Source organism: Marmota monax, unplaced genomic scaffold, assembly GCF_021218885.2.
Source record: "Marmota monax isolate L192 unplaced genomic scaffold, Marmota_monax_Labrador192_F-V1.1 WCK01_AAM20220418_F8-fsc00292, whole genome shotgun sequence".
Taxonomy (NCBI): domain Eukaryota; kingdom Metazoa; phylum Chordata; class Mammalia; order Rodentia; family Sciuridae; genus Marmota; species Marmota monax.
Window position 1 is genome coordinate 758,005 of NW_026692864.1, and position 25,532 is coordinate 783,536.

The window sequence follows — 25,532 nt, forward strand, 5'->3', positions numbered from 1 at the left end:
CCAAAGAGAAGTGCTGAATAGGAAGGATCACATCTCAGTTCTTAGCTCTGTCACCTTGGTAGATTTAACCCAGTTTCCTTATCTATAAAGTGGAGACATTAATAATCCTGTGTTTTGTGGTCACTATAGAGCTTCACAGTTAATGCAAAGTGCTGGCACCCACATCTGGCACACAGTAAGTGCAGAAGACTCAGTCTCGATGGAAATGATATAGGAACCTTCTTCTTAGGTGCAGGGAGATGCAGAAGATAGCATGCGGGCTGGGGTTAAGGTTCAGTGGTGGAGTGCCTAGCATGTGTGAGCCACTGGGTTCAATTCTCATCATAGCATATAAAAAAGTAAAGTCCATTGACAACTAAAAAAAGAAGAAGAAGAAGATAGCATGGGACTGAGCTAGCTCAGTAGCCTGCTGACCCCTGTCCTTCTTTTACAGAGCCACCCCTAAGTGACGACCTGCAGCCTTCCTCAGCTGTGTCCAGCCCCACCCAGCCAGGTCCCATCTTGTACATGCCATCTGCTGCTGGAGACTCGGTGCCTGTGAGCCCCTCCAGCCCACATGCCCCCGACCTCAGCACTGTACGTGCCTGTCCTGGGGAATGGGTGGGCACTGTGCCTGCCCAGGAGCTATTCCTGCCTCTCATGCTCCCTAAGCCTGTGCTTGGGAGGAGACCCTGACATTTGTCCTCTGGACAAATGGTTCTGCCTTTTCTGTCCCAGGGTCCTGTCAAAGTGGGGCAGCACAGCCTTGGTGCTGATTAGCTTGGATAGGGCTGAGACAGAGCCTTCTGTCACTCCTCCCCTCCAAGTCCCCCATGAGGCTCAGGGTTTTTGAGTACTTATTGCTGCCCGTTGGCAGATGGAAATGGAACTGAGCCCCTTGCTGAAGACTGACTTTGAGGTGGGGATGAAGGGTGGACCATGTCCCCAGCCATCATGCCCACCAGCTCCCCATCCTCTGCAGCTCCTCTGCAGGAGCAGCAGCCTGGGCAGCCCATCCAACCTGTGTGGCTCCCCACCGGGCCCTGGTAGGAAGCCACCAAACCTGGAGGGTCTCGTCTTTCCTGGGGAGGCTGGCCTAGCCCCTGGAAGCTACAAGAAAGCTCCTGGCTTCGAGAGGGAAGACCAGGTGGGAGCCGAGTACCTGAAAACTTTCAAATGCCAGGTAAGGGATAAGCAGGGTGACAGGATACTTAAGCCCAGTGAGCTTGGCCTTCTCCTGCCTGAGTTGAGGGAAACTTGGAGGAGAGGCCTGGCCACACTCTGGGAAGGATGCTTGGGAGGTAGGATTCTCTGACCTCAGCCTTTTCAGAACCAAGAAGAGTGAGTAATGTCGATTCCCAACCAAGGACAGGAAGGCTTTAAAGGCTGTGCAGCTTCTCTAGGGCCACAGAGCTAGTCAGTAAAGGAGTAGGAATTCCATCAGAGCTCAGTCCTTTTCCTGCTATGGCAGGGCCTGAGGGTGGGACAGGGGTGGGTCTCTGACTGGACCTAGAGAGAAACCTGGGCTTATCTAGGTGGAGAGGGGCAGCTCCCAGCTTAGAATAATGGAAGGAATGTGTGTATTGGGGCGGGGGGGGGGGGGGGGGGTGTTAAAGGGATGCATGGCAAGTAACAGGAATCTGCCACCGCCACTTGCCCCTGGTGGTCATAGTGGGGTCAGGTGTACTCCTGGACTCTGAGCTCCCACCACATTTACCTCCTGTTCCCTGACTTTTCTCTCTCAGACCAAACTGAAACCCCATTCACTAGAGCCCAGGAGTCAAGAGCAGCCTCTGCTTCAGCCCAAACAGGTACAGAATTCTCAACCTCCATTTTCCCTTCTGGTACCTGCCATGGACAGAACAGGCCCAGAACCCTAGCAGGCTGCTGGGAGTGAGAACACCACTGTCCCCACAAGCTAGGGTAGGAATTAGACCCAGCCCCAAATTCAGAGAAGATGAGGCTCAGGTCTGGAGTCCCTCCCCTTCTAGACAGATCCATCCATCAGGTGGAATTTTAAGGGAGTGTAAACCTTACTATGCATGGCACCTACTCCTCCCCTGACTGGGGGCTTGCAGCCTCCAGGCCACATTCTTCTACTTCCAGCCTCCTAATAAGCTGGGGGATACAACTTGCCTGAGCCTGGGGAGGCCAGCTAAGAGCTGGGAGGAGCCACTTCCCTGTGCTCCTGCTGGCCTGTCCTAGCCCCTGGCTATTGCCTCCACAAGCAGGCATCCCATTGCCTCTCCTCACTCTCGTTGCAGGACGTGCTGGGCATCCTCCCTGTGGGCAGCCCTCTGACCTCAAGCATCTCTTCCAGTATCACCTCCAGCCTGGCAGCCACACCCCCCAGCCCTGCAGGCACCAGCAGCGCCCCTGGCATGAATGCAAACGCTCTGCCCTTCTATCCCACCAGTGACACGGTAGAATCGGTCATAGGTAATTAGGCTGGGTCTGTTTGCAAGCCCAGTTCTAGGCCTGGAGTCAGAGACATAAGGTCTCTGAAGTGAGTTCAGATCAGCACACTAGTTACCTTAGATATCTGGCTTGGCAGAGTCAGAAGGACACTTGAGCCCTTCAAGCTGAAGGGAAAATGAGTTCCAAGTATATGCCCAAGACTTAGCTCTTGGAGCTTTTTCATGCAGCTAGAGATAGGCTTATCCCAAGACATGGATCATGCTATCCTAATTATTCTTTTACTGGGTATCCTATGAAGTAAACTATGAGCACAACTGTCCTTAGAGTGACACCCTGGACTGGGGTGTCACTCAGCATACACAGATCCTGGGTTTCATCCCCAGCAGCAAGCAGTCATCCATCTGTGCTCCTTTCCTTCATCACTCATTTACGGGTGCCCACTTTTTGCCAGGTACCATGGCAAACACTGAGGAGACAGAGATGATGATGTGCTGTTCTCTGCCTCTAGGAGGGAAACTGTCCCCATCCTCCCTCCCAGGCCACTTCAGTAGTGGGTGTTGGCATTTGTTGATCACCTACTATGTACTGGCCACAGAGAGTCCAGAGACCTCTGAGCTCAGGGTGAGACACACATCCTGAAACATCATAAGACATTCTCCATCAGAGGCAGGGACCCTGGATTGGGACTTGATTCCTCCATGAAATGTCAAAGAAGACTTCAGAAAGGAGGACACTGGGGCTGGACAGGGCAGGCATCAAGGGTCAGTGTTCCAGGAGATCCTGAGCAAAGGCACATGGCGGGCAGGATATGAGGAGGTCTGGGTCAGGTAGGGATTAGAGCCTGGACTGTGGCCCCTGAGAGGCCCACATCCTGGTCTCTCTGTCCCTAGAATCTGCCTTGGATGATCTGGACCTGAACGAGTTTGGGGTGGCTGCCCTGGAGAAGACTTTCGATAATAGCACAGTGCCCCACCCCAGCAGCATCACAATCGGTACTGGGCACTGGGTGGGCAGGGTGGCCTGGAGGATGCCTCGGTCCCAGCTAGCCCAGGCCACCTGCTCTGTGTGGCCCATATGGCTTGCCTGGCCCTCACCCAGCCTGCCCTTCGGGGCTCCTCTTATAGGTGGCAGTTTGCTGCAGAGTTCTGCACCTGTGAATATCCCTGGCTCCCTGGGCAGCTCTACCTCCTTCCACTCTGCGTCCCCCTCTCCTCCTGTCAGCCTCTCTTCACATTTTCTACAGCAGCCCCAGGGTCACCTGAGCCAGTCAGAAAACACATTTTTGGGGACCTCGGCATCACATGGATCTTTAGGTAAGAGGGGACTAGGGCAAGAATTTTTAGAATGTGCTTTTGGCCACTCTTTGCTTGGCACATCACCCAGGCTAGAGGTCAGAGAAGTGTTTTTTTATTTGTTTTACTTTTTTAGACCTCTTTTTGGGGTACTGGGGATTGAACTCAGGGGCTCTCAACCACTGAGCCACATCCCGGCCCTATATTGTATTATTTTTTTTTTTAACATTTTTTAGTTGTAGATGGACACAATATCTTTATTTAGTATTTTTTTATGTGGTTCTGGGGATTGAACCCAGTGCCTCATGTTTGCTAGGCAAGTGCTCTACCACTGAACCATAACGCCGGCCCCCTATATTGTATTTTAAGTGTCTCACTGAGTTGCTTAGTGGCTTGCTTTTGCTGAGGCTGGCATTGACCATTCTCCTGTCTCAGCCTCCCAAGCTGCTGGGATTGCAGGCATGCACCACTGCACCCAGCTCCCTTTTATTTATTTATTTATTTATTTATTTTTATTTGTTTATTTATTTTTTAGGTGGGCACATATTTTTATTTTATTTTTATGTGGTGTTGAGGATCGAACCCAGCGCCCTGCGCATGCCAGGCAAGCGCGCTACTGCTTGAACCACATCCCCAGCCGTATTTATTTATTTTTATGTAGCACTGAGGATTGAACCCCCTAGTGCTTTACATGTGCTAATAAGCAAGTACTCTACCACTGAGCTACAACCCCCAGTCCCAGAGCAGGGTCTAGACTGTAAGGCTCTACCACTCTATGATCCTGGGCAAGTGATTCAGCCTCTGCCTTAAAGAAGTACCAGGACAGGCTAGTGCAGCAAACAGTAGTGGTCTTGGAATCACCACAGCCAACGTCTAGCTTTCAGTGTGGTTTTGCCTGGTGAAAAACAAATAAGGACGAGTGGTTTAGCTTAGTGGTGGAATGCTTGCCTAGTACTGATGAGTTCTGGCTTTGATCCCCAGTGTCACAGAGAAATAAATTAATCAGTTTTTTTCCCCTAGTCACCCAGAGCTCCCAGAAGACATTCACACCAGGGTCACAGGAGACCAAGGGAGAATGTGGCACAGACCCACCCCAAAGTCAGGGTGCTCTTCTAGGCAAAGGTACAGGGAGCCCCAGAGCTAGCCCAGTGGGCTATTTGCCCAGCCCAGCATTATTAAAATATTGGGCACTGGGCCCCTCAAAGACCCTCCAGGTCCAGTGGCCAGGGTCTGGTCTCCTGTGGGGCTATAGGAATGTTCACTGAGGTAATGGGCATAAAACACTTAATCCCCAGCTTGGGTGCCTCTCAATGAGCAGCAGTAGCCTCTCCCACAGCCACTTCCCCAGCAGGTATTCCTTGGCCAGGACTGCCCTCCTCTGAGGGTCAGGACCTTCTATCAGTCAGAGAGCCCTTTGAAGTTCTAATTTGTAGCTCAGGAATATAAAAAACATTTGCCTCGTATTTACAAGGCCCTGGGTTCCATTCCCAAAACCACAAAAAGAGGAAAAAAAATTCTGATCAGCTGTGGGGACTTCCTCTCATTCCAGGGATTTTCCTAGTACCTTCCCAGTTTGGAAGAGGTTCTCTGGGGTGGATTTTGTCCACCACCGGGTCATGTTTCTGATTTGCCCATGTTGCAGAGGCATCTTGATGGAGCCCTGCCTACTGGCCCACATGTGTTTTCACCAGTTTAGTCATACTGAGCAGTCAACCTAGTGGTCTCTGGCACCAGGGCAGGAGGCAGAAGTGCAGACATTGGGATCCCAAAAGGACCTTATGTGGACAGAGCAGTTGAGTACACTTTCTAAAGAAGTGGCTCCTCTCCAACAGAGTAAATGCCACCTACCCGAGAGGTGCGGGCAGGCTGGGCCAGTCATGTCAGTGCACTCATCCAGAGGACCCAGGTTCACAGACAGACAGTGCACACTGCAGAAGCTCCACAGGAAAACATCTTCTTGTATCAATCATTTGTATTGCTCTGAGGACAGAATGTTTGAAATCTGGTTCTGGAACATCTTGGCTAGATTAGTGGGGAAGGATAATATGTGAGGGCTAAAGAAAGCTAGAGATGAAGATGAGTCTGCCAGGAAGCAAGGGGTGCCCTGGGGGCCAAAGAGCAGGGCAGGAGGTATTACTGCCCTACTGTTAATTGAATGAGTGGGCAGGTGGGTGGCAGCTTTGCCTACTGGGAAGAGCAGACACCACTCACCATTTGTATGATTTTTTTTTTTTTTAAACTGGTGATTGAACCTAAGAGTGCTCTACCACTGAACAGCAATATCCCCAGCACATTTTATTTATTCATTCATTTATTTATGGGTATCGGGGATTGAACCCAGGGGCACTTAACCACTGAGCCAAATCCCTTTTTTTTTTTTTTTTTTTTTGTATTTTATTTAGAGACAGGGTCTTACTGAGTTTCTTAGGGTCTGGCTAAATTGCTGAGGCTGGCTTTGGACTGGAGATCCTCCTGCTTCAGCTTCCCAAGCTGCTGGGATTACAGGCATGTGCCACCACACCTGGCTCCATTTTTCTCTTTTTATGTTGAGGCAGGGTCTCGCTAAGTAGCTGAGGATGATCTTAAACTTGTGATACTCCTACCTCAGTCTCCCAAGTAGCTGGGACTACAGGTGTGCACCACTACACCCAGATTTCTGAGATTCTTATAGCACATCCTGTCTCATTGTCCTCTGTAAAACAAGGAGGCCAAGGCTCCCTGGCTTCTCCTGCTCCAGCCCTTTTATCACATAAGGTGCTGTCCAGTGGCTCTTCTCCCCTATCTCTTCCTCCTAATCTTGTCATCCAGGACCCTCTCAGGCCTCACACTAGGTACAAGAAAGCTCTCTGAGCTCTAGCCCTTTAGATTTCTAGTGATGTCATCACTACCAGTTGTCACCAGTAGGGGCCTTCACAATGCCCTCCCTTGTAATACTTCCTGAGCCCCTAGTCAGGCTAGTGATGGGACCCAAGGTACAGATGAAAACACTAAGACTCATAAGAAGAGCCATTAAGGAGCAGGAAGCACTGAGGTCTAGGTCTGTAACTCAGCTCAGGGCACCTTTACAGCCTACTGACCCGTGTTTGCAAAACACCCTGGCCTGACATGACTAGAGTCTCACATGCCCACCCAGTGTCCAACCAGCCCTAGAAACTCCCAGGCAGGGGTGGCCAGGCCCAAGTCCTCCACAGCTGATGTTCCTCCCCTTCCTGGGGCAGGTCTGAATGGAATGAACAGCAGCATCTGGGAGCACTTTGCCTCTGGAAGCTTCTCCCCAGGGACTTCCCCTGCCTTCGTATCAGGGCCAGGGGCTGCTGAGCTGGCCCGGCTTCGGCAAGAGCTAGATGAAGCCAACGGGACCATCAAGCAGTGGGAAGAGTCCTGGAAGCAGGCCAAGCAGGTACTAGCCCCACACTACCTGCCATCCCTAATGCCTGGTGTCATCCATCCTAAGCCCAGCCTACCCAGAGCAGGCATGGGGGTGGGGGGAACCTGGGACCCAAAGAAGAGAACAGAAACTTGTTGGCCCTCTCTCCCTGTGGAGGACTGACCCTGCCAGTTGGGTCACTGGGGTGGCTAGTGCCACAAGCCTGGATTTCCCTTTGAGAGCTCTTTGTGTCATCTAGCCGCAGAGCCACCTGCTCTTTCCTGGAAGACCCAACTCCCAGGGCTCCAGGGTCCTAGGTTCTGAGATAGGCTATGGCTGGACAGAGGGCCTAACTGCCCTTGGGAGTTCTGGCAGGGTGTGAGCCCTGCCATGCTAGGCCCTGCCCGTGGAAGGAGGGTCTCCTGCAGGTCCTGAAACCTCTCTCCTCTGCAGGCAGCATCAGCCTCCTCCCTGCCCCCTCCCCAGACAGCAGGCCCAGCTTCCCAGCAGGCCCTACAGCCAGAGTGGCCCACACAGGCTCCCAGAGATGCTCTCTGGGGGGGCAGGGGGGCAGGGGCAGGGGGCCATCGTGATGAGGCGCTGCGTGTTGGGCCCACAGGCTTGTGATGCCTGGAAGAAGGAGGCAGAGGAGGCCGGCGAGCGGGCCAGTGCGGCAGGTGCTGAATGTGAGCTGGCTCGGGAACAGCGGGATGCGCTGGAGGTGCAGGTGAAGAAGCTCCAGGAAGAGCTAGAGCGGCTGCATGCAGGGCCTGACCCCCAGGCCCTGCCCACCTTCCCTGACCTGGAGGCACTCTCGCTCTCTACTCTCTACTCCCTCCAGAAGCAGCTGCGGGCCCATCTGGAACAAGTGGACAAGGTCAGCCTTGGAGGTTAGGGAGCACTGAGTGCACACCATGGCTTCAGCCAGTGTGGGACCCTTGATCCAGTAGAGCTGCTCCAGGGACAGCCAATCTTCTGAGAGCCTCTGCCCAGCACTAAGCCAGCATGGGCAGCAGTGCCCGTTCCTAGTATTCTTGACCTAAGCTGCATTCGTGTGCCTGGGCCCTGGGTGGCATCCTCTTGTAGCTCTCCGCATATCAGCAGTGAGGGCTTTCCTGTCTGCATTGCTAGATGCCCTGTTGGGTCCCCATCAGCCATGTGCCCTTGTGGAAAGAGCTGGCAGTAGGTTTCAGCAACCAGGCCCCTTGGCATGTCACAATCCTCTATAGGCTTCATTTTTCTCACTTAGGGGGCCTAGAGTCACTAAGAGATAAAGTGAGTCAAGAGGCGTTAATGTCTGTCAGGAGAAGGCCTAAGGCACAGAGGCTGCAGCCCCAGCCTGCTCCCTGGCCCCAGTCAGATCCACTCAGAGTGGTGGGCAGAGCCTGAGCTGAGCAGCCCAAGCTCTCACCTGCTCCTGCTTGCCAGCAGCGTCCTATAAGCACACTGTTGGGCTCTGGGCCTCAGTTTCCTCTCCCACAGGGCAAGTGAGAGTCAAGGGAACTCCTTGCTTGACTTGGGACCAGGCTGGTGACCACAACCTCACTTTCCCTGCAGGCTGTGTTCCACATGCAGTCGGTGAAATGCCTTAAGTGTCAGGAGCAGACTCGGGCGGTGCTACCGTGCCAACACGCCGTGCTGTGCGAGCTGTGTGCTGAGGGCAGTGAATGCCCTGTCTGCCAACCCGGCAGGGCCCATACCCTCCAGTCGTGACCTTGCAGGCCTGGCCTGGCCTGGCCGGACCCAGATCTCTCACCTAGAACTCTTTAAAGTATATATATATATATATATATATGTATGTATGTATGTATGTATGTATATGTATATGATTATGTACATGTATACATTTGTGTGTGTGCCGGTATGCGTGGTGGCCAGCGTATGCAGTGTCTGTGTGTATATCTGTACATAGATATAGACACACACTTTAAAACAGACTTACCAAGCACTTTTTAAAAGAAAAGACTATTTTGCAGTCCTCCCCTGCCCGCTCCCCACCCTTTCTGCTCAGAGACAAAGTTCCTTCTTCTCCCACTGGCCTTTTGGCAGAGAATCTGTTTCTGTATTTTTTATGTAGGAACTAACTATTTTTAACTTCTTCTTGGGGCCTAAGTGGGGAAGGGTGGGAAGCTGGAAGGGGAAAAGGGGAGGGGAGAAGCCTTCAGGGCAGGCCCTGCTCACCCTGTCTCTCCAGGCCCCCCTGGGTGGGTGGACCTGGTTCCCAGATGTGAGGGCCTCAGGGAGGCCTGAGGGTGTGCTGGGGGTTGACGCCAGTCAAGCTCCTAGGTTTACCAAATGTGTATTTAGTCCTGGGGACCATGGCGAGGGCTGGCAGGCCAAAGCTACAGGGCCAGCCCCCTCCCAAGTTGGGCCCTTGAAGCCCCTTGAGGGGCAAGGCCCAGTTATGTCCCCCTCAGTTCTTCCCTCTTGGGCTCCCCGGAACAGCCTTCCTGGCCCCAGGGCCACCTGCCAGGCTGGCACTGCCCTCAGCTGTCCCTGCCCTGGCCCCTCTCTGGCGTGGCCTCTGTGCAGTTCGCCCCCTCCCTCTGGCAGCTAGCAGGGCAATTGTTGGGGAGGAGTGCGGCCTGAGGACCAAGGGGGCGCAGGCCCTGCCCTCCTGGCAAGAGGGGCTCCGTATGCATTCCTTGGTGCTCTCCGAGTGCAGCTGACGTCCTGCCCATTCTAGGCAGACGCCCGTGTGCATGTGTGTGTGTGCTGTCCAGTGTATATTGTGTCTTAGCTTCGATTTTAAAAGTCGTTCTGTACAGAAAGAGATGCAGCGGGGGTGGGAGGGCAGAGTGGGCAGAGGGAAGTGACCTTGCTCCCAGCTCTGGGTGTTGGGTGGGCTCAAGAGGGTTGCAAAGGGTCTGCCCTGGCCCAGGCCCCCCTTGGGCTCAGCACGAAAGGGCTTTCAATGAATTAAGTGAAAACTTTTCTCCTTTTTTACAAAAATGCAAAAATCAACAAAGCAGATCTATTGGAAATAAAATATGAACTTGCAGTGGTACTTATTTACATGGGGGTGTGGGTCCCCAAACACAGGCCTCCAAACTTCGAGACAGGCAGGACCCCTGCCTCAGGCATGGAATGGCTTCCTCCCACATCCTTAGGTGTGGCAAAGCTGCCAAGGCCTAGGACATGTCCAGGCGCAGAGTCCACCACAGCTTGAGTGCCCTGTGACAGGCCTGCAGGGACCACCATGAAGGTGACCTTTTAGCCTTGAATACTGATAGCTCCCAGGCCATGCAACTGTTCTGTGTAGGTCTTTCCTCAGCTATGAATGGTTTCTTTATTGTCTACTGCCAAAAGGCAGTAGACAATACTGTCCCTTTGGAATGGTTTGCATAACAGCATAAGTAGGGAATGGCACTGAGGAAGTACCCTGCCTCTTGCCTTCAGAGGGGCCCATGCTCTAGGCGCCAAGTCTTTCTGCCCTGCTCCCCATCAGGTTGTGGGCTGGGGTAAAGAAAATAGAGCAGGCTTCACATGACCTCAGAACTGCCCAGCTCCAGCTCTTCCATCAGCTTGTACTGATTTGGATGTTAAGGGACTTCATCTGGGTCACAGCTAAAATGACCACTGGACTCCCAGTGTGCAAGGGGCCCCCTTCCCCTCAGCAGGGCTGCCCCTTATGCTGTCCAGAACAGCCACTCAGCCTCATGGTACACCTGCCCCTCTCTTGGGCAGTGACCACCATAACTGATGGGCCTGATAAAATCTGCCAAAGCCCACAGTCAAAACATGTGTTTTAGCCACCTCAGCACCTGCTTGTGGCTGCTGTGCCCATACCCTCTTGCCTGCTTTGAGGCTCCTGAGGGATGAGGAGGCCAGCTGGCCTGAGTCTTTGGTGACCCTCTGGATGCCAACAGATAATCCTAAGAGGGCTGTGGATAATTTTTTAATTTTTATTTTTTTCTAAGAAAGTTTCTAGGTGATAGATACCTCCTGAAGGAAGAACCCTCAGCAGACGCAGTCACATTGTCTTTTCTGCTGTCCATTGGTGCCAGCCCTGCTGCCTGCCAGCTCTCATTCCAGAGCCAAAGTCCTTGGGTCTCTCCAATAATGGCCACCACCACCCTTCCCCTAGGGCAGCTGGAGCCCCAGGGAGGCTCTGCTCACAGCCTGGGTCCTGACAGTCTGGGCCCACCACACCCTAGCAAAGCTGAAGGAGGAAGGCCAGGAGACAGAGGGCTCTAGACCCTGGCCCACCAGAGCAGTTTTTGCAGGGGCTGGAGTTATTCCTCTGTGCTGGGATGTGTCAGAGAATGCTGAGGCCAGGGCTGGAGGGAAGAATGGAGGGAGTTTAAATACTGTTAATGATGCACCCATCACTGTGGCCATGGGAGAGTCTAGAGAGGCTGCATTCTGACCGTTACACTTGCTATGGCTCTCCAAATATTAGGCCAGGCTAGGGGAATGAACCATGGTGGGGAAGACTCCACCAGGGACCAGCCCCATCCCCCAACTCCTCCTCTATTGCCCTGGCCTTAGGGCATGCTGGGAGGCCTGCTTGGCTCTCTGCCTCCTCAGCCTCACAAAAGCCTGGGCCTCTCGATCACCCTTCCGGCTCTCCAACAGCTGCAGGATTGGATCTCCTGTGGAAAGAAGCCAGAGGCCATGTCTGGGAGATGGTGGGGGCGGGGGGGGGGACACAGCACTGCCCCACCCATCATCACCAAGCTGAAAGAAAACCAGTGACTGACACACTAGCCAAACTTCAAGACACAGCTGGAAGATGAGAGTGCTTCGACTGCCTGAAGTGGTGACTACTACCTTCCTGAAGAGAACCTGAAGCTAGTTAACTCTTTGTGCCTTAGTTTTCTGGTCTCTAAAACAGCTGATGATAACACCTGCCTCACTGATGGATTGTAAGAATTGAAAGAGTTCATGTACACCAAGTACTCAGAACTGACTCACGATATGTGCACAAAGATGAACTATTCCTGTTATCATGCTGGGAGAATTCTTTGTAGGGATGTGCCCCTCAGATCCAGGCTTCTTCCTCTCCCAAAGGAAACTCATTGGTGACCTTACCCACCAGAGAGAAGAGTCACCCAAAACTTCACTGAGCTTGAATCTCATTGGTCTCAAATCAAGAGATTGGCCAGACAGCAATGCAAGCCCAAGCACTTATTCCATTGGCTTCCATCTCCCAAGGAAACATTTCTCTAGGGTCCCTTCCTGAGTTTTCCAGGTGTCCCGTCTCTACCCTGCCCTATCCTGGGACTCAGGCCTACCATTGGGCGCAGGATATGTGAGAGGCAGGCGCATCTGGGGCGCCTCACTGGGCTCCTCAGAGCTGGTCAGCCCAGGCACCCCACGCAGTGGCAGGAAGGCCTCCCCTTCCAGGTCATCAGCCCCCAGTGTGTCATGGTCCAGCACCGTGAGCAGGAGGCACGACCCATCCTTCTGGCATGGCTCAGCAGGCACCAGGCTGGCAAGGACATAATCAGGCTCAGCTGCTTGCCCGAGACTATCATCACCTTACCCCTGCTCCAACACATGGATCACCCCCTCATTGAGCACAAGCACATTACAAAGGCAGCTCTGCCTGGCTCCTCTCAGCCATGTGACATGACACCTGCTCTGACCATGGGCTGATGCTTTAAATCAGGGGTCCTGTGGACCCAGGTCCACCTGTCTTGGGCAACAGAGAGCAGATCCCTGAGGACCTCAAAGTCAGGACCCTTCCCTGGAAGGCTTCAAATTTTACCTTCCCCTCAGTGGAAGAAACCTTTGTCCCAAGTGCCCTTTCCTTAAGTCCAATGTGGTCATCTCAGGGGTCCCTTGAAGGAGGCTCAGGGAAGGGAAGCAAGGGGAGGAACTAGAAGAGTAGGGACCCACTCACAATTCAAAGGTCTCATCAAACAGCGGGTGAAGGTCCTTCTTGTGTTTCTGGGTCTCCCTGGGTGCCAACTCGGGGAACTCATGCCTGGGTTCCAGGGTCAGCTGGACAAAGGGGTCGCTGGAGCCTAGGGGAAGGGTGCTGCCAGGGTTCTTCTAGTCCTCCCCTGCAGCTGTGCCACTCAACAGCCCTGCGCCTCATGAGAAATGCACCCAGAACTCCTGCCGCAGCCCCAGGGACACTGGCAGGGAGGGCCATAGAGGAAGCAGTTAGTGGCCAATAACCAGCTTCCACTCACCATTGGAGTCCAAGGGCCGCAGGCCGGAGGCACTGAGCAGCTCCACATGCAGCTTCTGCTCAGAGGCGCGGTAAGAGGCCTTGACGGTGACGGCGCCCAGCTCCTCAGAGGTGGTTTCCACCTGGTGCGGGTTGCATACGTAGGGTCACCTGGGCAAAGCAGGATGAGGCCAACTCCAACCTGGTGGGTGTAGGGGTGGGGGAGGGGAGCCTCACCTGCTGCTGGATGCGACTGCAGAAGTACTTCTGAATGAGCTCCCGGCTGGAGGCTGCCTGCAGTTCCAGGTCCCTCTGTAGAGCCTAGAAGGACACATCTGAGTACCACCTGAATGTCAGTCAGCCGTCACCAGGCTCACAACTGAGGCTGAGACATGACTTCAAAAAGGAAGCTCTGGGGCTATAAGACCATGAGTAAAAATGCACCTTCAGCAATGCCTAAGGTTTTGGGACAGAGGCACAGACAGTGGGCTCCTTGGGCATGCCCCCATCCTACGCAGGAGCACTGGGCCCCTGTGCTTTGAAGGATTCCACACCTGGGTTAATACTCTGTTGTCACCATCTTAGATTTCTTTCCTTTTTTTTTTTTTTTTTTTTGCAGTGCTGAGTATTGAATCCAGGATCTTACACATGCTAGACAAGCATTCTACCACTGAGCTACATCCCCAGCCCTGGTAATAATTTTGAGTAAGGTGCGTGCGTACCTTCTCATTTTGTACTGGGCCCAATAAATTAAGTAGCTGGTCCTGGACACAGGTGAGTGCAGAAAGACAGATTCCCTGACCTCCTACCTGGGAGCTCACCAAAAGATTCCTACCTGGAAGGTGGCCGTGTGCAGAGCCTCCGGAGGCAAGCCGCAGCCCTCAGCATGGAAGCAGATCTCCAGGTTCTGGGGGAGACATCAGAGGTGGCCCCAGGAACCCTCCCCCAGGATTACTGTCCTATGGCTGGCATTTTTACCTGCAAGGCAACCTTCAGCCTGCTAGAGGCTAGGGATGAGCTGCGCTGGGAGGCCGATGCCTCTGCTAGCACGGTGAGTGTGTGGGTCCACAGCAGGGTCAGAAGGCTGGCCAAGGGCAGAGGATGCCAGACATAGGATACAGTGGAGGAGGAGGAAGCAAAGATGTTCTTGAGAAAGGGGAGGCCTCAAGGACCCAGATCTACCCCAACCTTCCCCCACACTTGCTCCACAGGTGAGGCCAGAGCTGGCAGGCAGTGGGGGGGGGGGGCTGGTGTCTCCTGAGGGAAGGGAACAAACAAGGGGCAGCAGGGTAAGTCCTATCTGACACATCTCAAGTTCAGTGAAGAATCTTCAGTAGGATCATGAAACCCCAATAAACCACAAAAGATGGGCAGGGAAGCTGGATCCCAATGTCAGAAACATGATTCAAGATGGAGTAGCCAAAATAGATAGAATTACAACACATGACAGGGATAAAGCATCTACTACATTGCAGGGGGAATAAAATAGTGACAGGGACACCAACCTTATAACACCCTGAGTTTAACATGCGTCAAAGTAGAGTCTGGCAGTTACATACAAAAAAAAAAATTATTGTGTGATTAAAATTGGTGAGGAAAGGGGCTAGGGTTGTGGCTCAGTGGCAGAGCACTCACCTAGCATGTGTCAGGCCCTGGGTTCAATCCTCAGCACCACATAAAGATAAATAAATAAAGGTATTATATCCATCTACAACTAAAAAAATATTTTTAAAAAATGGTGATGAGATCTGGGCTGGGGCAAAGCTCATTGGTAGAGCCCCTGCCTAGGAGGCATGTGGTCCTGGGTTTAATTCCTGGCTCCAGGAAAAAAAAAAAGAGAAGAATGGAGGAGGGCTGTGTATTTATTCAACACATGTAAGTGCTCATTATACACCAAGCACTGTTCTAAAGGCTTCTAAGCAAAGTTCCTGTCTTAGTAGAGAGGTAATTGTGGTTTACGTGGAGGTGGGGAGAGCTGAACAAATGGTATGAAATGGCCTAAGACATAAGGGTCTGGCTGTAGGGGTCCTGGCTGTCCAGGAGGAAGAGAAGAATTCTAGGAGAGAAGGGTCAGCAGCCTGCTCAGGGCCCCAGTTCCACCTGGAGGTGGATCCTCCTGGGCGTCTCTACAATTAACAGTCACTGGCCACTTCCTGTGTAGTCATTGACCACAACCCTACTCTCAGCATATCACATGACCCTTTTAGTCCTCAGTAGAAACCTATAGTCATTGGCATTTTAGTAACTGCTCAAAGCCACCAAGGAGTACTGAGTCTGGAATCTAAAGTCAGGCCATCCAGAGTCCACACCCTGTGCCTCCATCCAATGCTTTAAGAGACCCTAACTAGAAGTTTCCCTGGATCATGGCCAATAACACTGGATGCCAAAAACATTAAAAAGAAGGAAAAAGCTGGACATGGTGGTGCATGCCTATAATCCCAGTGGCTGTAATCCCAGCAGCTCAGGAGGCTGAGACAGGAGGTTCAAAGCCAGCTTCAGCAACTTAGTAAGATGCTAAGCAACTCAGTGAGGCCTTGTCTCTAAATAAAATACAGAATAGGGCTGGGGATGTGGCTCAGTGGTTAAGTGCCCCTGAGTTCAATCCTGGGGACTCAAAAAAAAAAAGAGGAAAAGCAGTCAAGGGTTCCAGAAGATGGTCTCAGGACTAAGGGAGAATGGATAGGGAGATCTCAGCTCAGACTAAGGAAGAACTGGTAATTCTCAGTACTGAACAGCATGAAATGGACAGGTTTATAAGGTAGTGAGTGAGTTCCTTATCCCTGGAAGCAAACATTTGAGCAGAGGCTGGTCATACCCTCTAAGGGACTTCACCAAAGGGATTTACAACAGGTCCCCTTAATTAATTAAGATGCTGAGGCCCTGGAGGCAGGGCAGGTGGAGAAAGGGTGAGGGCACTGCAGGGCAGGGACTGTGGCAGACCTGTTAAAATTCTCCTGCACCAGGTTGGTATTCATGTAGCAAAGCTCCACCTCCAGGAACTTCATCAGGGGCAGAATGGCCTGAGGAATAGGAGGAGGTGGCTCAGGCCCATTTCAATCCCACCCCCATTTCCTTGCCCTGGGGAGGAAACAGGGCCAGGAGTTTCTGTGCATGGGTTTGTAATGTCTGCAGGCTCTGCCCCTGCCCACCTCTCTGCCTTCCTCTCCTGGTTGCTATCGCTCCAGCCACACCAGCCTCCTCTATGGCCAGGCGTGGTGCTACCTCACAGCCTTTGCTGTTCCCTCTGCCTGGAATGCTCTTCCTCTAGAAATTCTCATGGCTTCTTCCCTTGCTTCCTGGCGGTCTTGACTCAGCTGTTGCCCTCTGAATGAGGTCTTCCCCTTACTATCTAAAAATACAACCCTCTGACACTTCCCACCCTTCCTTCTGTTTTATTTTTCTCTCTAGCACTTATCATCATCTAACACACTATATAAGTGTGTGTGCACACACATACGCTTCTGTAAGTATATTTATAGTTATAGTCATAACTAAGCTTACAGTACTTAGTAACTAAAGTTATCGTACTTCCGTACTCGGCTCTTCTTTCACTTTCCTGGCTAGAATGTAAGCTCTAGGAAAGCAGAAATTTTTCACTGATCTGTCCCCAGGCTTGAATCAATGTCAGGACAATGTGGGCACTTACTAAACAGCTGATGAATTAATGAGTAGCCTTCCCCCAAAACAATCAGGGGTGTGTATCAACTCTCCCAGCTTACAGACAGGGAGACTGAAGTGAGCTGGCTCGCATAAACATTACAGCGGAGCTAAGAGGCACCAAGGAGGCTGTGTGCCCAGGCCTGTGGGGCTTTTCACCCTTCCCACGCTGATTGTCAGTGCTGGGAGAGCCCATACAGGGACCCGATTTGTACCCCTGAGTGTTCAAAGAGGAAAACCAGCCCAGGGAAACAACATACCTGGGCTGATCTCTGATACCCCTAAGGCCTTCAGCCCCCAAAACAACCTGGGTCCCCTTTATAGCCCCAGTCACAAAGAGCTGGCAGGGCAGCAAAGGTCAGTGAGCAGGAGAGTCACTCACATCCTCAGGCAGAACGGACTCCTTGACACCCACAAGTCTCTGGATATGCTTGGCAATGCCCACCTCCAGCTGGGGACACAAAATGGTAGATGGAGGGAGGCCAGGGAATGAGTGGGGGATTGGGAGTTCACTTGGGACCTGAGTTTAGGCTTAGGAAGAGAGGGCTGGACATCAACCCAGGTCCTGCTGGGGGCCAGGGTGGGGTCACTGTGGAGTCAGACAACAACTTACCTGCTCAGCCAGAGTGCGGACACCAGTGCAGATCTCGTGGCCCAGTCCAGCCAGTGCACCCTGCAGCTGGGCATGTAGTGTGTTCTGCAGCTGACCGTGCTCCAGCAAGGCCCCCACCCGCTGCTCCAGGGCTTCCCATGCCAGCTGAGCGGGCAGCTTGCCGATCACCAGCCGCAGCTGCTCCATGTCATTCACTACCACACACAGCTGGGGACAGGCACAGACAGAAGGATGCAGGGCTTCCTAAAACAGGGCCAGCATTGCCAGGCCCCACCTCACCCTGACCAGCCCCCAGCCTGGGCTCTGTTACCATGTTGGCTGCCTGGCCCTGATCCTTCTGGCCTGCAGAGAGCTCTCGGGCCCGGGCCTTTATAAGGCTGCAATACACCAGGGCCAGCCTGCAGGTGTCCTGAGGTGTCAGGGAGAGGAAAGTGATCAGTGGGTAAAGCTGCCATGCAGGGTAGAGGGCAGGGCATGTGAATCTCAGGATGTTGGGAGAATTTCAGACATAGGCCTTGGGAAGTCTGGTGGATGAGCCTGGAAGAAGTGGGGTAGGTGATAGGAAGGTTGTCCTAGAAAGATGAAGGACACAGAAAGACATGCTGCACCTCCACAAACTTGACAGTGATCATGAAGGCCTCCTCTGGGTCTGGCCAGTCCAGCTGCCGGGCAGTGTGACTGATCTGAGCAAAGCAGGTGGACAGGTCCACAGCTGACGTGCTATGTTTGGTCAGTTCACCCAGGGGCACCAGCTGGGGAAAAGGGAGAGCACTTAGAAAGGAGGGCTCAGAACAGGGACAAATCCATTCTCCCACTAACAAGCACAGAGCTGAGCAGGGAGCTACAGGGGGGACAAGCTAGGCTCTGTCCAGAGCCCCAGCCTGTAGGATACATGGCAAAGGGAAGTCACAGGTCACAGTTAACTCCAGGGTATCAGGAGGCAGCCGCATTTTGCACACAACTGGCCTGGAGTGGGCGGGGAGGGGGTGTCCCAGCAGGTTACCAGCTTCTACCACACCCAGAGCACTGGGCCATCTCTGAACTCAAGGCCCCCGCCCACACCTTGTCCATCTGCACAGCACGCTGCACCCGCTCCAGTGCCACACTGTAGGTCTTCTGCAGCCAGGAGGGAATGGCTGGCTGGAACCAGTGGTGAAAACTATCCAGAGCCAGGACTCTGTCCCTGGGGAGAGCTAGAGTTCAGCTGTGGAAGGCTGCGACCAGCTCTAGCCTACAGCCCTTGTAGACCCACCTCTTTTCTGAAGTACGTACAGCTTGCCACAAGCCACCTGCTTGCTGCCTACCTGTCTAGAGGGACTGGGCCCAGCCGGCAGAGCTCTTTTAGACTGATGTAGAGCTGGAACAGACTCTCGCCCATCTCTGGAGACACAGGGCTGCCCACTGCCGATGTGTGGTCCTGTGCCCGCTTGGCCACCTGCAAAGAAAGGCCTAGCAGGCAGGGTGGTGGAACTGGGCTGAGGGATACAACCTAGGGTCAGTGGAGGGCCTCACCAGCCACTGTAGCTCCAAGAAAGCCATGGAGAAGAGGTCGATCTTGAGGACACTGGAGGAGACAGCAGTGTGACCCTGTGGTACACATCAGGATCCCACAGGCCCACCACCTCCCAACCTGGGTCTGCTCACTTTTGGAAGATCTTGTTCCATGTGCGCTGGCACTGGTGCAGGTCGCCCATGACATCCTGTACCAGGTTCAGCAAGGCTTTGCCTGCCACTAGCATGCCCTGGAAGGGACAAGGTGGGCTAAGCAGGGCTGCAGAGGCAAGTGTCCCAATCCGCCCTGCCCCGTCCAACACCTACCTGCACCATGGGCTGATGGTGCTGCTGCTTCAGGTGGAACCATTCCACTGTACCAGTCTGCCAAAAGAGAGGCAATGAGCAGGGAGGAGTTGCTGGGTCCAGGCACAAGCCCTCATCCACCCTAGGGAAGGTGTCATACCCTCAAAGCCTCCATCACCAGCTGGGGCAGTGGGGCACTGTCTGAGCACAGTTCTCCAAAGGCCTTCATCTTGCACATTTGCACCAGGACCCTGGGAGACAGAGAGAGGGCTGTGTCCAACAGGCCCACTGCCCCATACCCACTCCTGTAGCAGGCCTCTCCCTACAGCTGCCCCACTATACCCTCACCCCTGAAGAAGCAGAAGCAGAGCCACCAACCTGAGGAGAGACTGCAGCCGGGATGGGGAGTCAGAGACAGAAAGAGGGAAGACAGAGCGGAACCTCCGGATGAGGGAGAGGCCGTAGGCCAGCAGGGAGGTGAATGAGGTGGCCAGTTCCTCCAGCTGCAAAGCCAGGAAGATGTCAGGATTTGGGAGCTGCTTATGGGTCCATGGCCTCCTGTGCTCCCCCGACCTCCCCCACAGCCCTCCCTGCTCAACAGCCCTTGCCCACCCAATTCCCACATCCCACCTGTTCTGCTTTGAGCCGGCCCTGGATCCACTGGTACTCCATGCTGGTGATGGGGTGCAAGAGGCAACTGCTGGGGAACTCAAGGCTCTGGTAGAGGCGACTGTAGGCCAGCCACTGTCTGCAGGGACAGGAAGGCCTCAGCCAGGCCCAGGGGGAGGGATGGCACCTTCCCTGCTCCAAAGCCGCCTATGGAAACCATCTACTAGCAGAGGCTGAAAACCAGTGACTGAAGGTGACTCGCATGGTTTATTTCCATGGATGCTTTTCAAATTGTCCATCTCTTAAATAGGGCTACGTGATCATAAAACTTGAGAATTTTTGCTTCTTATGAAAAGTGGGATTTAAGGATTTAAGCCTGCATGCACACATAGCAACCATCAGCTGGAACTTGGGATGGTTCAAGGGGACATGATGGAGGAAATGACTGAGCTGGACAAGGGTCCAGTGGAAGGGCAGAAGTAGGGAAGAAGAGCAATCCAAGGACAGGCCAAGGTTCCTGCTGGACACAGCTGCCACCTGCACTATGTGCTTGGGCCCTGTAAGCAAACCAGGCCCCTCACTGTCTGGTGGCTGTACCAGCTTCACCTCCATCCTACCCTTATCTTCCGAAATACTCACCTGCCTAAGGTTCTGGATATACACTGTCCCTGGCCCTCAACTACCTTCCCCCTAATGGCCACCACGCCGGATAGAGGACACACTGCTCTGCTCTGACTAGTCCTGCCATTTAAATACTTCTGTCCCATGAGCAGCTGGAGATCTGGATTATATGTGAAATCTCCAGATTTTTTTTTAAGAGAGAGAGAGAGAGAGAGAGAGAGAATTTTTTAATATTTATTTTTTAGTTTTCGGCGGACACAACATCTTTGTTTGTATGTGGTGCTGAGGATCGAACCCGGGCCGCACGCATGCCAAGCGAGCGCGCTACCTCTTGAGCCACATCCCCAGCCCTCCAGATTTTTTAAAAAGTTGGCCACTGATTTAAAACATGCAGTTTGGGGCAAAGAGAACTCTCCTAAGTGTGAGGCTTTGAGCTTCCAGCAGAATACAGGAGCCTGCCAGCCGCCAACAGCCCCCTAGGGTCCCACCAGGGCTATGCACTCACGCCATGGACTGGTGGAAGTCAGATAGGTCCTTCTGCGTGGCATGGAGAAAGAGGATGGTGGTGGCCTGGGGACTCAGTGACCCATCCCAGGAGGTACTGCCCGCCTGAGGGGAATAGTGGAGAGGTATTAGGACCTGATTGGCAACCCTGGCAGCACCCAGCCATGGGAAGGCAGTACCTGGTGCTGGGTGACTTCATGGGACACAAGCTGCTGCAGCAGGTGGCGGTGCACAGTGTAGCTGGGCTGGGAGCGGCTAGCTGCCGTGGCTCTCTGCAATGAGGCAAGGATGTCTGTGAGCAGAGAAGACCCAACACAGCAGGGCCACTGAGGCTGCGGGGCTCAGTTCCTGGCCCAGGCCCCAGACCTACCCTCTTGTGAATGAGCTGGAATTGGAGGTGGCACTGTCCACGGTCTGGGTAGGTCTCAGTGCAGGGCTCCAGGGGGTACCACTGGTCCTCTCGGCAGTGAAGGTCCTGGTGGGCAGGAGATACCTGGAGCCTGGGGCCGGAGGCAGTGGGGCAGACCCCAGGCACCTGGAGCCCCTCTCCAGAGACTTCACACATGCCCCCTTCACCTCTACCCAGGCCCTATTCCTCCTCCCCCTCACCTGCAGCCTCAGAACCACGTTCCCCAGAAAGTCGTCTTGGCCTTTGTCCTTTCGAGCCTCCTTAAAGATCCTGTTTCAGGCAGGATCCATGAGGGAGATGGATCAAGTACCTGAAGGGATCAGGCTAGAATCTGCCCCCCACCAGTAGCCCGCGTGAACCCAATGATGGAGTACGTGGCAGGAGGGCAGAGGGAGTCCCCTTCTTTCCCATGAGTCCGGCACCCACCTCCGGAGCCCATGCAGATCTGTGAGCTCCCCAAGCTTCTGTCTGACAGACTCCACAGTGTCCAGGTCCCTGGTGGGGCAGAGGTTTGAATAAGAGACAGACAGGGTGCCCATCACCCTTTCAGGGAGGAGACTTTTCCATCCTCAGCCCTTCTCTTCCCATCCCCAGGAGCAGGCCATATCAGTCACCACATGTCCAGGCGAAAGCTCGCATTGGTTATGTCCTCAAACTCCCTATAGGGAGAAAAGGGTGTAGTTGAGGGCCTTGGAAGCGTAGGACCCTCATCAGACCAGACCACAAGGACTCCAGATCCTGTCCTTCACAGCTGCTATCCCCACAATATGCCCACTCCCACTTGGCACCTTCCTGCAAGCTGCTACTCCCCTTACACAATCCTTTCCCCATCCCTCCTCCCTGCAAGGTAGGGCCTCAGGCTATCCCCAATGCACCTGGAGGGACTCCACCCAGCCCCATCAACACCAGGACTGTCCTGTCTGGCCTACTCTGTCTCCCCCACCCAGGGCCAAGCCCCTTCTCCAGAGCCACTCATCTGACTGACTGAGGAGTCCTGAGAGTATGGGGAGGGGGGCTGGGGCAGGGCCACGTACAGGATAAAGGTCTCATCCCAGACAGGGTTGAGTGTCTGGTTGACAACCTGGGTGCGGTGGGTCTGCTCCTCAGGAATGGTATGCCTCACCACAGCCTTCTGCCTACGTCGGGACCCAGGGCTGCCCCCTGGCACACCCACCCCCTGCTCGATGCCCAGCAGGCAGTAGGGGTCACTGAACCCTGGGGAGGAGAGAGGATGAGGTACCACAGAGTTGTCTGGGCTCCCTGGGAGGCTCCCTCTTCAGCCCACCTGAGGAGCTTCTCCTGAGAGAGGGACAGGGAAAGTTGGACAGAGCACCACCTCCCTAGCCCAGATGCCAAGTGCAAGGGACCAGCTAGATGGAGGCCAGTCCTGGAGACATTTGGGAGACAGGAGCTCCTGCCAGGTGTTCTGGGTCAGACTGTGATGGGACAGAAAGGAGTTAGGAAGCAGCCCTCAGGGCTCACCACCCTGCACTCACCACTGACATCCTTGCCCAGGATGCCCTTGGCCTGTTTCACTGTTGCCTTCAGACAAAATACTGGCCTCTAGAGGATGGGAGGGAGTAGCCTGAGTCCCTGAGAGGGTTGGGCTTCCCAGGCCCTTCCTTGCCTGGGATGCCCTGGCCCAAGTTACCTCAAGCTCCCTGACCCGCTGCAGCATCTGCTGGTGCTCCTCAGGCTGCAGCTGGAAGGCCTGGTGGGGAGGCAGATAGTGTGTGGGAGTTTGAGGGCAGGGGTCAGGCGAGAAGGCAGAGCCCCCGGGGGTCCAGGCTGCAGGAAGGTGGAGGGGTTGGGGCTGGGCTCACCTCCTGTAGATATCCCAGCAGCTCCGAGGCCTTAGTCACATGGTTGGGCTCCGGCTGACCCAGGCGGTGCAGGACAGTGTAGAGTGCTTCCTCATAGAGCAGGTCCCGCTGAGGCCCAGCAGGGTCATATCAGGAACTCCCCCGCCCAAGGAACCCCTTACAGCAACACCTCAAGCCCAGAGCAGAGACAGGCAGCCCATGTGCAGTGAAGGGGGTTGAGGCTCAGAAGTCCCTCCCAGGTTGCCGCCATCAGCCTTGGCCAGTGATTGAGGGGCTGTCAGGAGGATGTAGGGCTGCTCCCGCACCTCTCTGCGACCCCCATCTCCGACTCTTCCGCACCCCCCCATCACTCGGACTCTTACCTCCTCAGGGGAGAAGTGGTGGGATGGAGGCTCAATCTGGGGAGCAAGGTGGAAAGACAAGGTGTCCTTGGAGGCCTGCTTGGAGGGACAGGAAGGCCCAGGCCTAGTGCAGTGGGTCCCTAGCACACCCTCCAAACCCGCTGAAGCCCCACACCTGTTCCCACAACAGGCCTCCTTGGGGTCTGGCCCTTGGGCCACCTTGCTCGTCCCCTGGCCTGCTGAGGCTGAGGTCCATGGGCGTTCAGCTGGCCCAGCAGCACAGCCCTCTGCCACCTGCCCCCACACTCTCTTCCTTCCCCAGAGGAAACAGCTCTGCTTATCAGGCAGCCGCCTGCTCAGCCCTGTGGCGGAAGTGAGGCCCTGCAGCTGAGGTGGGAGACTTGGGGGGATGCTGAGCAAGCCTGAGGTAGCTCAGAGGGGTCCCTAGGCAGCCTACCCCACATCAGGGACACCTGCCTCACAGAGCAAAGTTCCTTTGGAACTAGGGGAGCAGGAGAGGGAGGGCAGGCCCACTGTGGAAAGGGGGCTAGAGAAGCTCGGGCCCCCAACCTGAGAGACTCATGGTGGCTCAGAGGACATGTGGCAAACCCACTCTGCTGACCCAGAAGGCTCTGCCCAGGGGCAGGGTGGACGGGTAGGTGGGGCCAGGCACCCATGCCTGCTGAGTCCCCAAGGCCAGCTGTTCTCCCCACTGAGGTCACTCCTACCTCCTGGGTTGTTGGAGGCAGGGCATCCTGTAGGTCTCTGACCCTGCGGCGCCTTATCTTGATGGCCTGGCGCAAGAGGGGAGGGCGCCGCTGTGGGTGGGAGAGGCTTGTCGCCATGATGGCTGGTTCTGCCCTTCCCTCTGCCGCCCTGCTGCTGCTGAGTGAAGACGGTGAAGCCACAGGATGATGCAAAGAGCCCCAAGGCTGCCACCCTCTGCCTGGGAAGGGTGGAGGGAGCGCAGTGGGGGGGACAGAAGGGTCAGGGTGTCACTGCCTTCGAGAGGCTGTCTCCCAGGTCCCCTGCACCTTCCTCCAGACCAGATCTTTGCAAGAGCCTGTCTATCCTGGAGCAGAAAGTGGACGCTGTAGGCTGGTAAGCCCCACCCCACCCTCCCACAGAGGCTTTAGGGATGGTCCCGTGCTCCCAGCAGGGGCACCCTCCCCCATCAACTGTACTGCACCCAGGGAAGCTAACCTTGGTCCTAGGGGTTCTCACCCCAGGCTACCCAGACAGAATGGGTCCCAGACCTGGGCAGGGGTGGGGCAGGCTCAAACTGAGACACAGTTCCCCAGCTGGCAGCCAACTGCTCAGCCTGCTCCACCCCACAGGTGACATTCCATGGAGGTGACGACGGGGCCAAGCTGTACCAGCCTGGGACTTCCTTGTAGCCTCAACTCCACTATGATGGTCAAATTCCCTTGTAGGGGGGCTTAGCCAAATCCTGAGAGCTCCTGGGTAGGGCTGGCATTAGAAGAAGTGGGAGAAGCCCTCCTGCCAATCTCTCCAAGAGGGCAGATCTGGTCTACTGGGGACAGGAAAACAGACTTTAGCACCAGGATCCCAGAGCTCCCCAACCCACTGACCCTGTGCCCACTGCCTGGGCTGGAGTGGAGCACAGAATGTTTCCCACCCTCCCCAACACTCAGGTATTCAGGAAGGCAGTACCAGGTCACACACTGCAGTGACCCACCCAGCTGTCCTAGCCAGGCTTCAAAGAGGCGTCCAGCATGCTCCAGGGACCCTAAACCACCTCCTCTCAGATTCCTGCTCTGAGCCTGGGGCTGGAAATGCAACTCTACAGAGAGTCAGCAGGTGGGACAAAAGCTGGCCCTGCCTGCCTCTTCTACCCAGGTGCTGGGCGGCACCACTGGCCACCCCAGCCAGGTGCATGAGCCTCAGTGGGGAGTGGCCCAGAACAAGGGGTTCTCGCTCCAGGAAGGAAGAGTCTCCTCAGCAGCTCGACAGCTCTTCT

General features: G+C 54.6%; 2 protein-coding genes across 8 annotated transcripts in view; one reads left to right on the top strand and one right to left on the bottom strand.

The window, feature by feature from the left end:
• Positions 1–10,057, top strand: part of Unk (unk zinc finger) — a 33,841-nt gene extending 23,784 nt beyond the window's left edge. The window contains exons 8-16 of one of the 4 annotated variants that reach the window (XM_046449662.2): positions 434–576; positions 962–1,162; positions 1,725–1,790; positions 2,244–2,418; positions 3,288–3,389; positions 3,522–3,710; positions 6,908–7,089; positions 7,676–7,933; positions 8,614–10,057. In XM_046449662.2, the coding sequence (XP_046305618.1) occupies positions 434–576; positions 962–1,162; positions 1,725–1,790; positions 2,244–2,418; positions 3,288–3,389; positions 3,522–3,710; positions 6,908–7,089; positions 7,676–7,933; positions 8,614–8,769 (1,472 nt within the window). In that variant the 3' untranslated portion in view covers positions 8,770–10,057. Of the gene's footprint in view, positions 1–433; positions 577–961; positions 1,163–1,724; positions 1,791–2,243; positions 2,419–3,287; positions 3,390–3,521; positions 3,711–6,907; positions 7,090–7,675; positions 7,947–8,613 lie in introns of all 4 variants that reach the window. The other 3 variants (XM_046449661.2, XM_046449660.2, XM_058580992.1) reach the window with 3 other exon arrangements.
• An 890-nt stretch (positions 10,058–10,947) lies between these two features.
• On the bottom strand, positions 10,948–24,860 carry Unc13d (unc-13 homolog D). 4 transcript variants are annotated; one of them, XM_046449656.2, is made up of 33 exons: positions 24,755–24,860; positions 24,280–24,497; positions 23,573–23,647; positions 23,211–23,318; positions 23,039–23,098; positions 22,884–22,950; positions 22,422–22,602; positions 22,002–22,046; positions 21,814–21,882; positions 21,588–21,657; positions 21,349–21,453; positions 21,158–21,250; positions 20,980–21,083; positions 19,875–19,992; positions 19,623–19,747; positions 19,405–19,495; positions 19,266–19,322; positions 19,092–19,189; positions 18,960–19,011; positions 18,752–18,882; positions 18,510–18,630; positions 18,056–18,199; positions 17,758–17,856; positions 17,448–17,654; positions 17,217–17,285; positions 16,118–16,197; positions 14,156–14,261; positions 14,013–14,084; positions 13,415–13,498; positions 13,200–13,320; positions 12,905–13,028; positions 12,294–12,490; positions 10,948–11,651 (listed from the first exon to the last, which is right to left on the bottom strand). In XM_046449656.2, exons 2-33 carry the CDS (start codon positions 24,394–24,396, stop codon positions 11,530–11,532), a joined length of 3,312 nt encoding a protein of 1,103 aa, XP_046305612.1. In that variant the 5' UTR covers positions 24,397–24,497; positions 24,755–24,860; the 3' UTR covers positions 10,948–11,529. The 4 variants fall into 4 exon arrangements, with proteins under 4 accessions (XP_046305612.1, XP_046305611.1, XP_046305613.1 ...); XM_046449655.2 differs by lacking the exon at positions 24,755–24,860 and having other exon boundaries at positions 24,280–24,638; XM_046449657.2 differs by lacking the exon at positions 24,755–24,860 and having other exon boundaries at positions 23,573–23,608; positions 24,280–24,637.
• Positions 24,861–25,532: the final 672 nt, after the last annotated feature.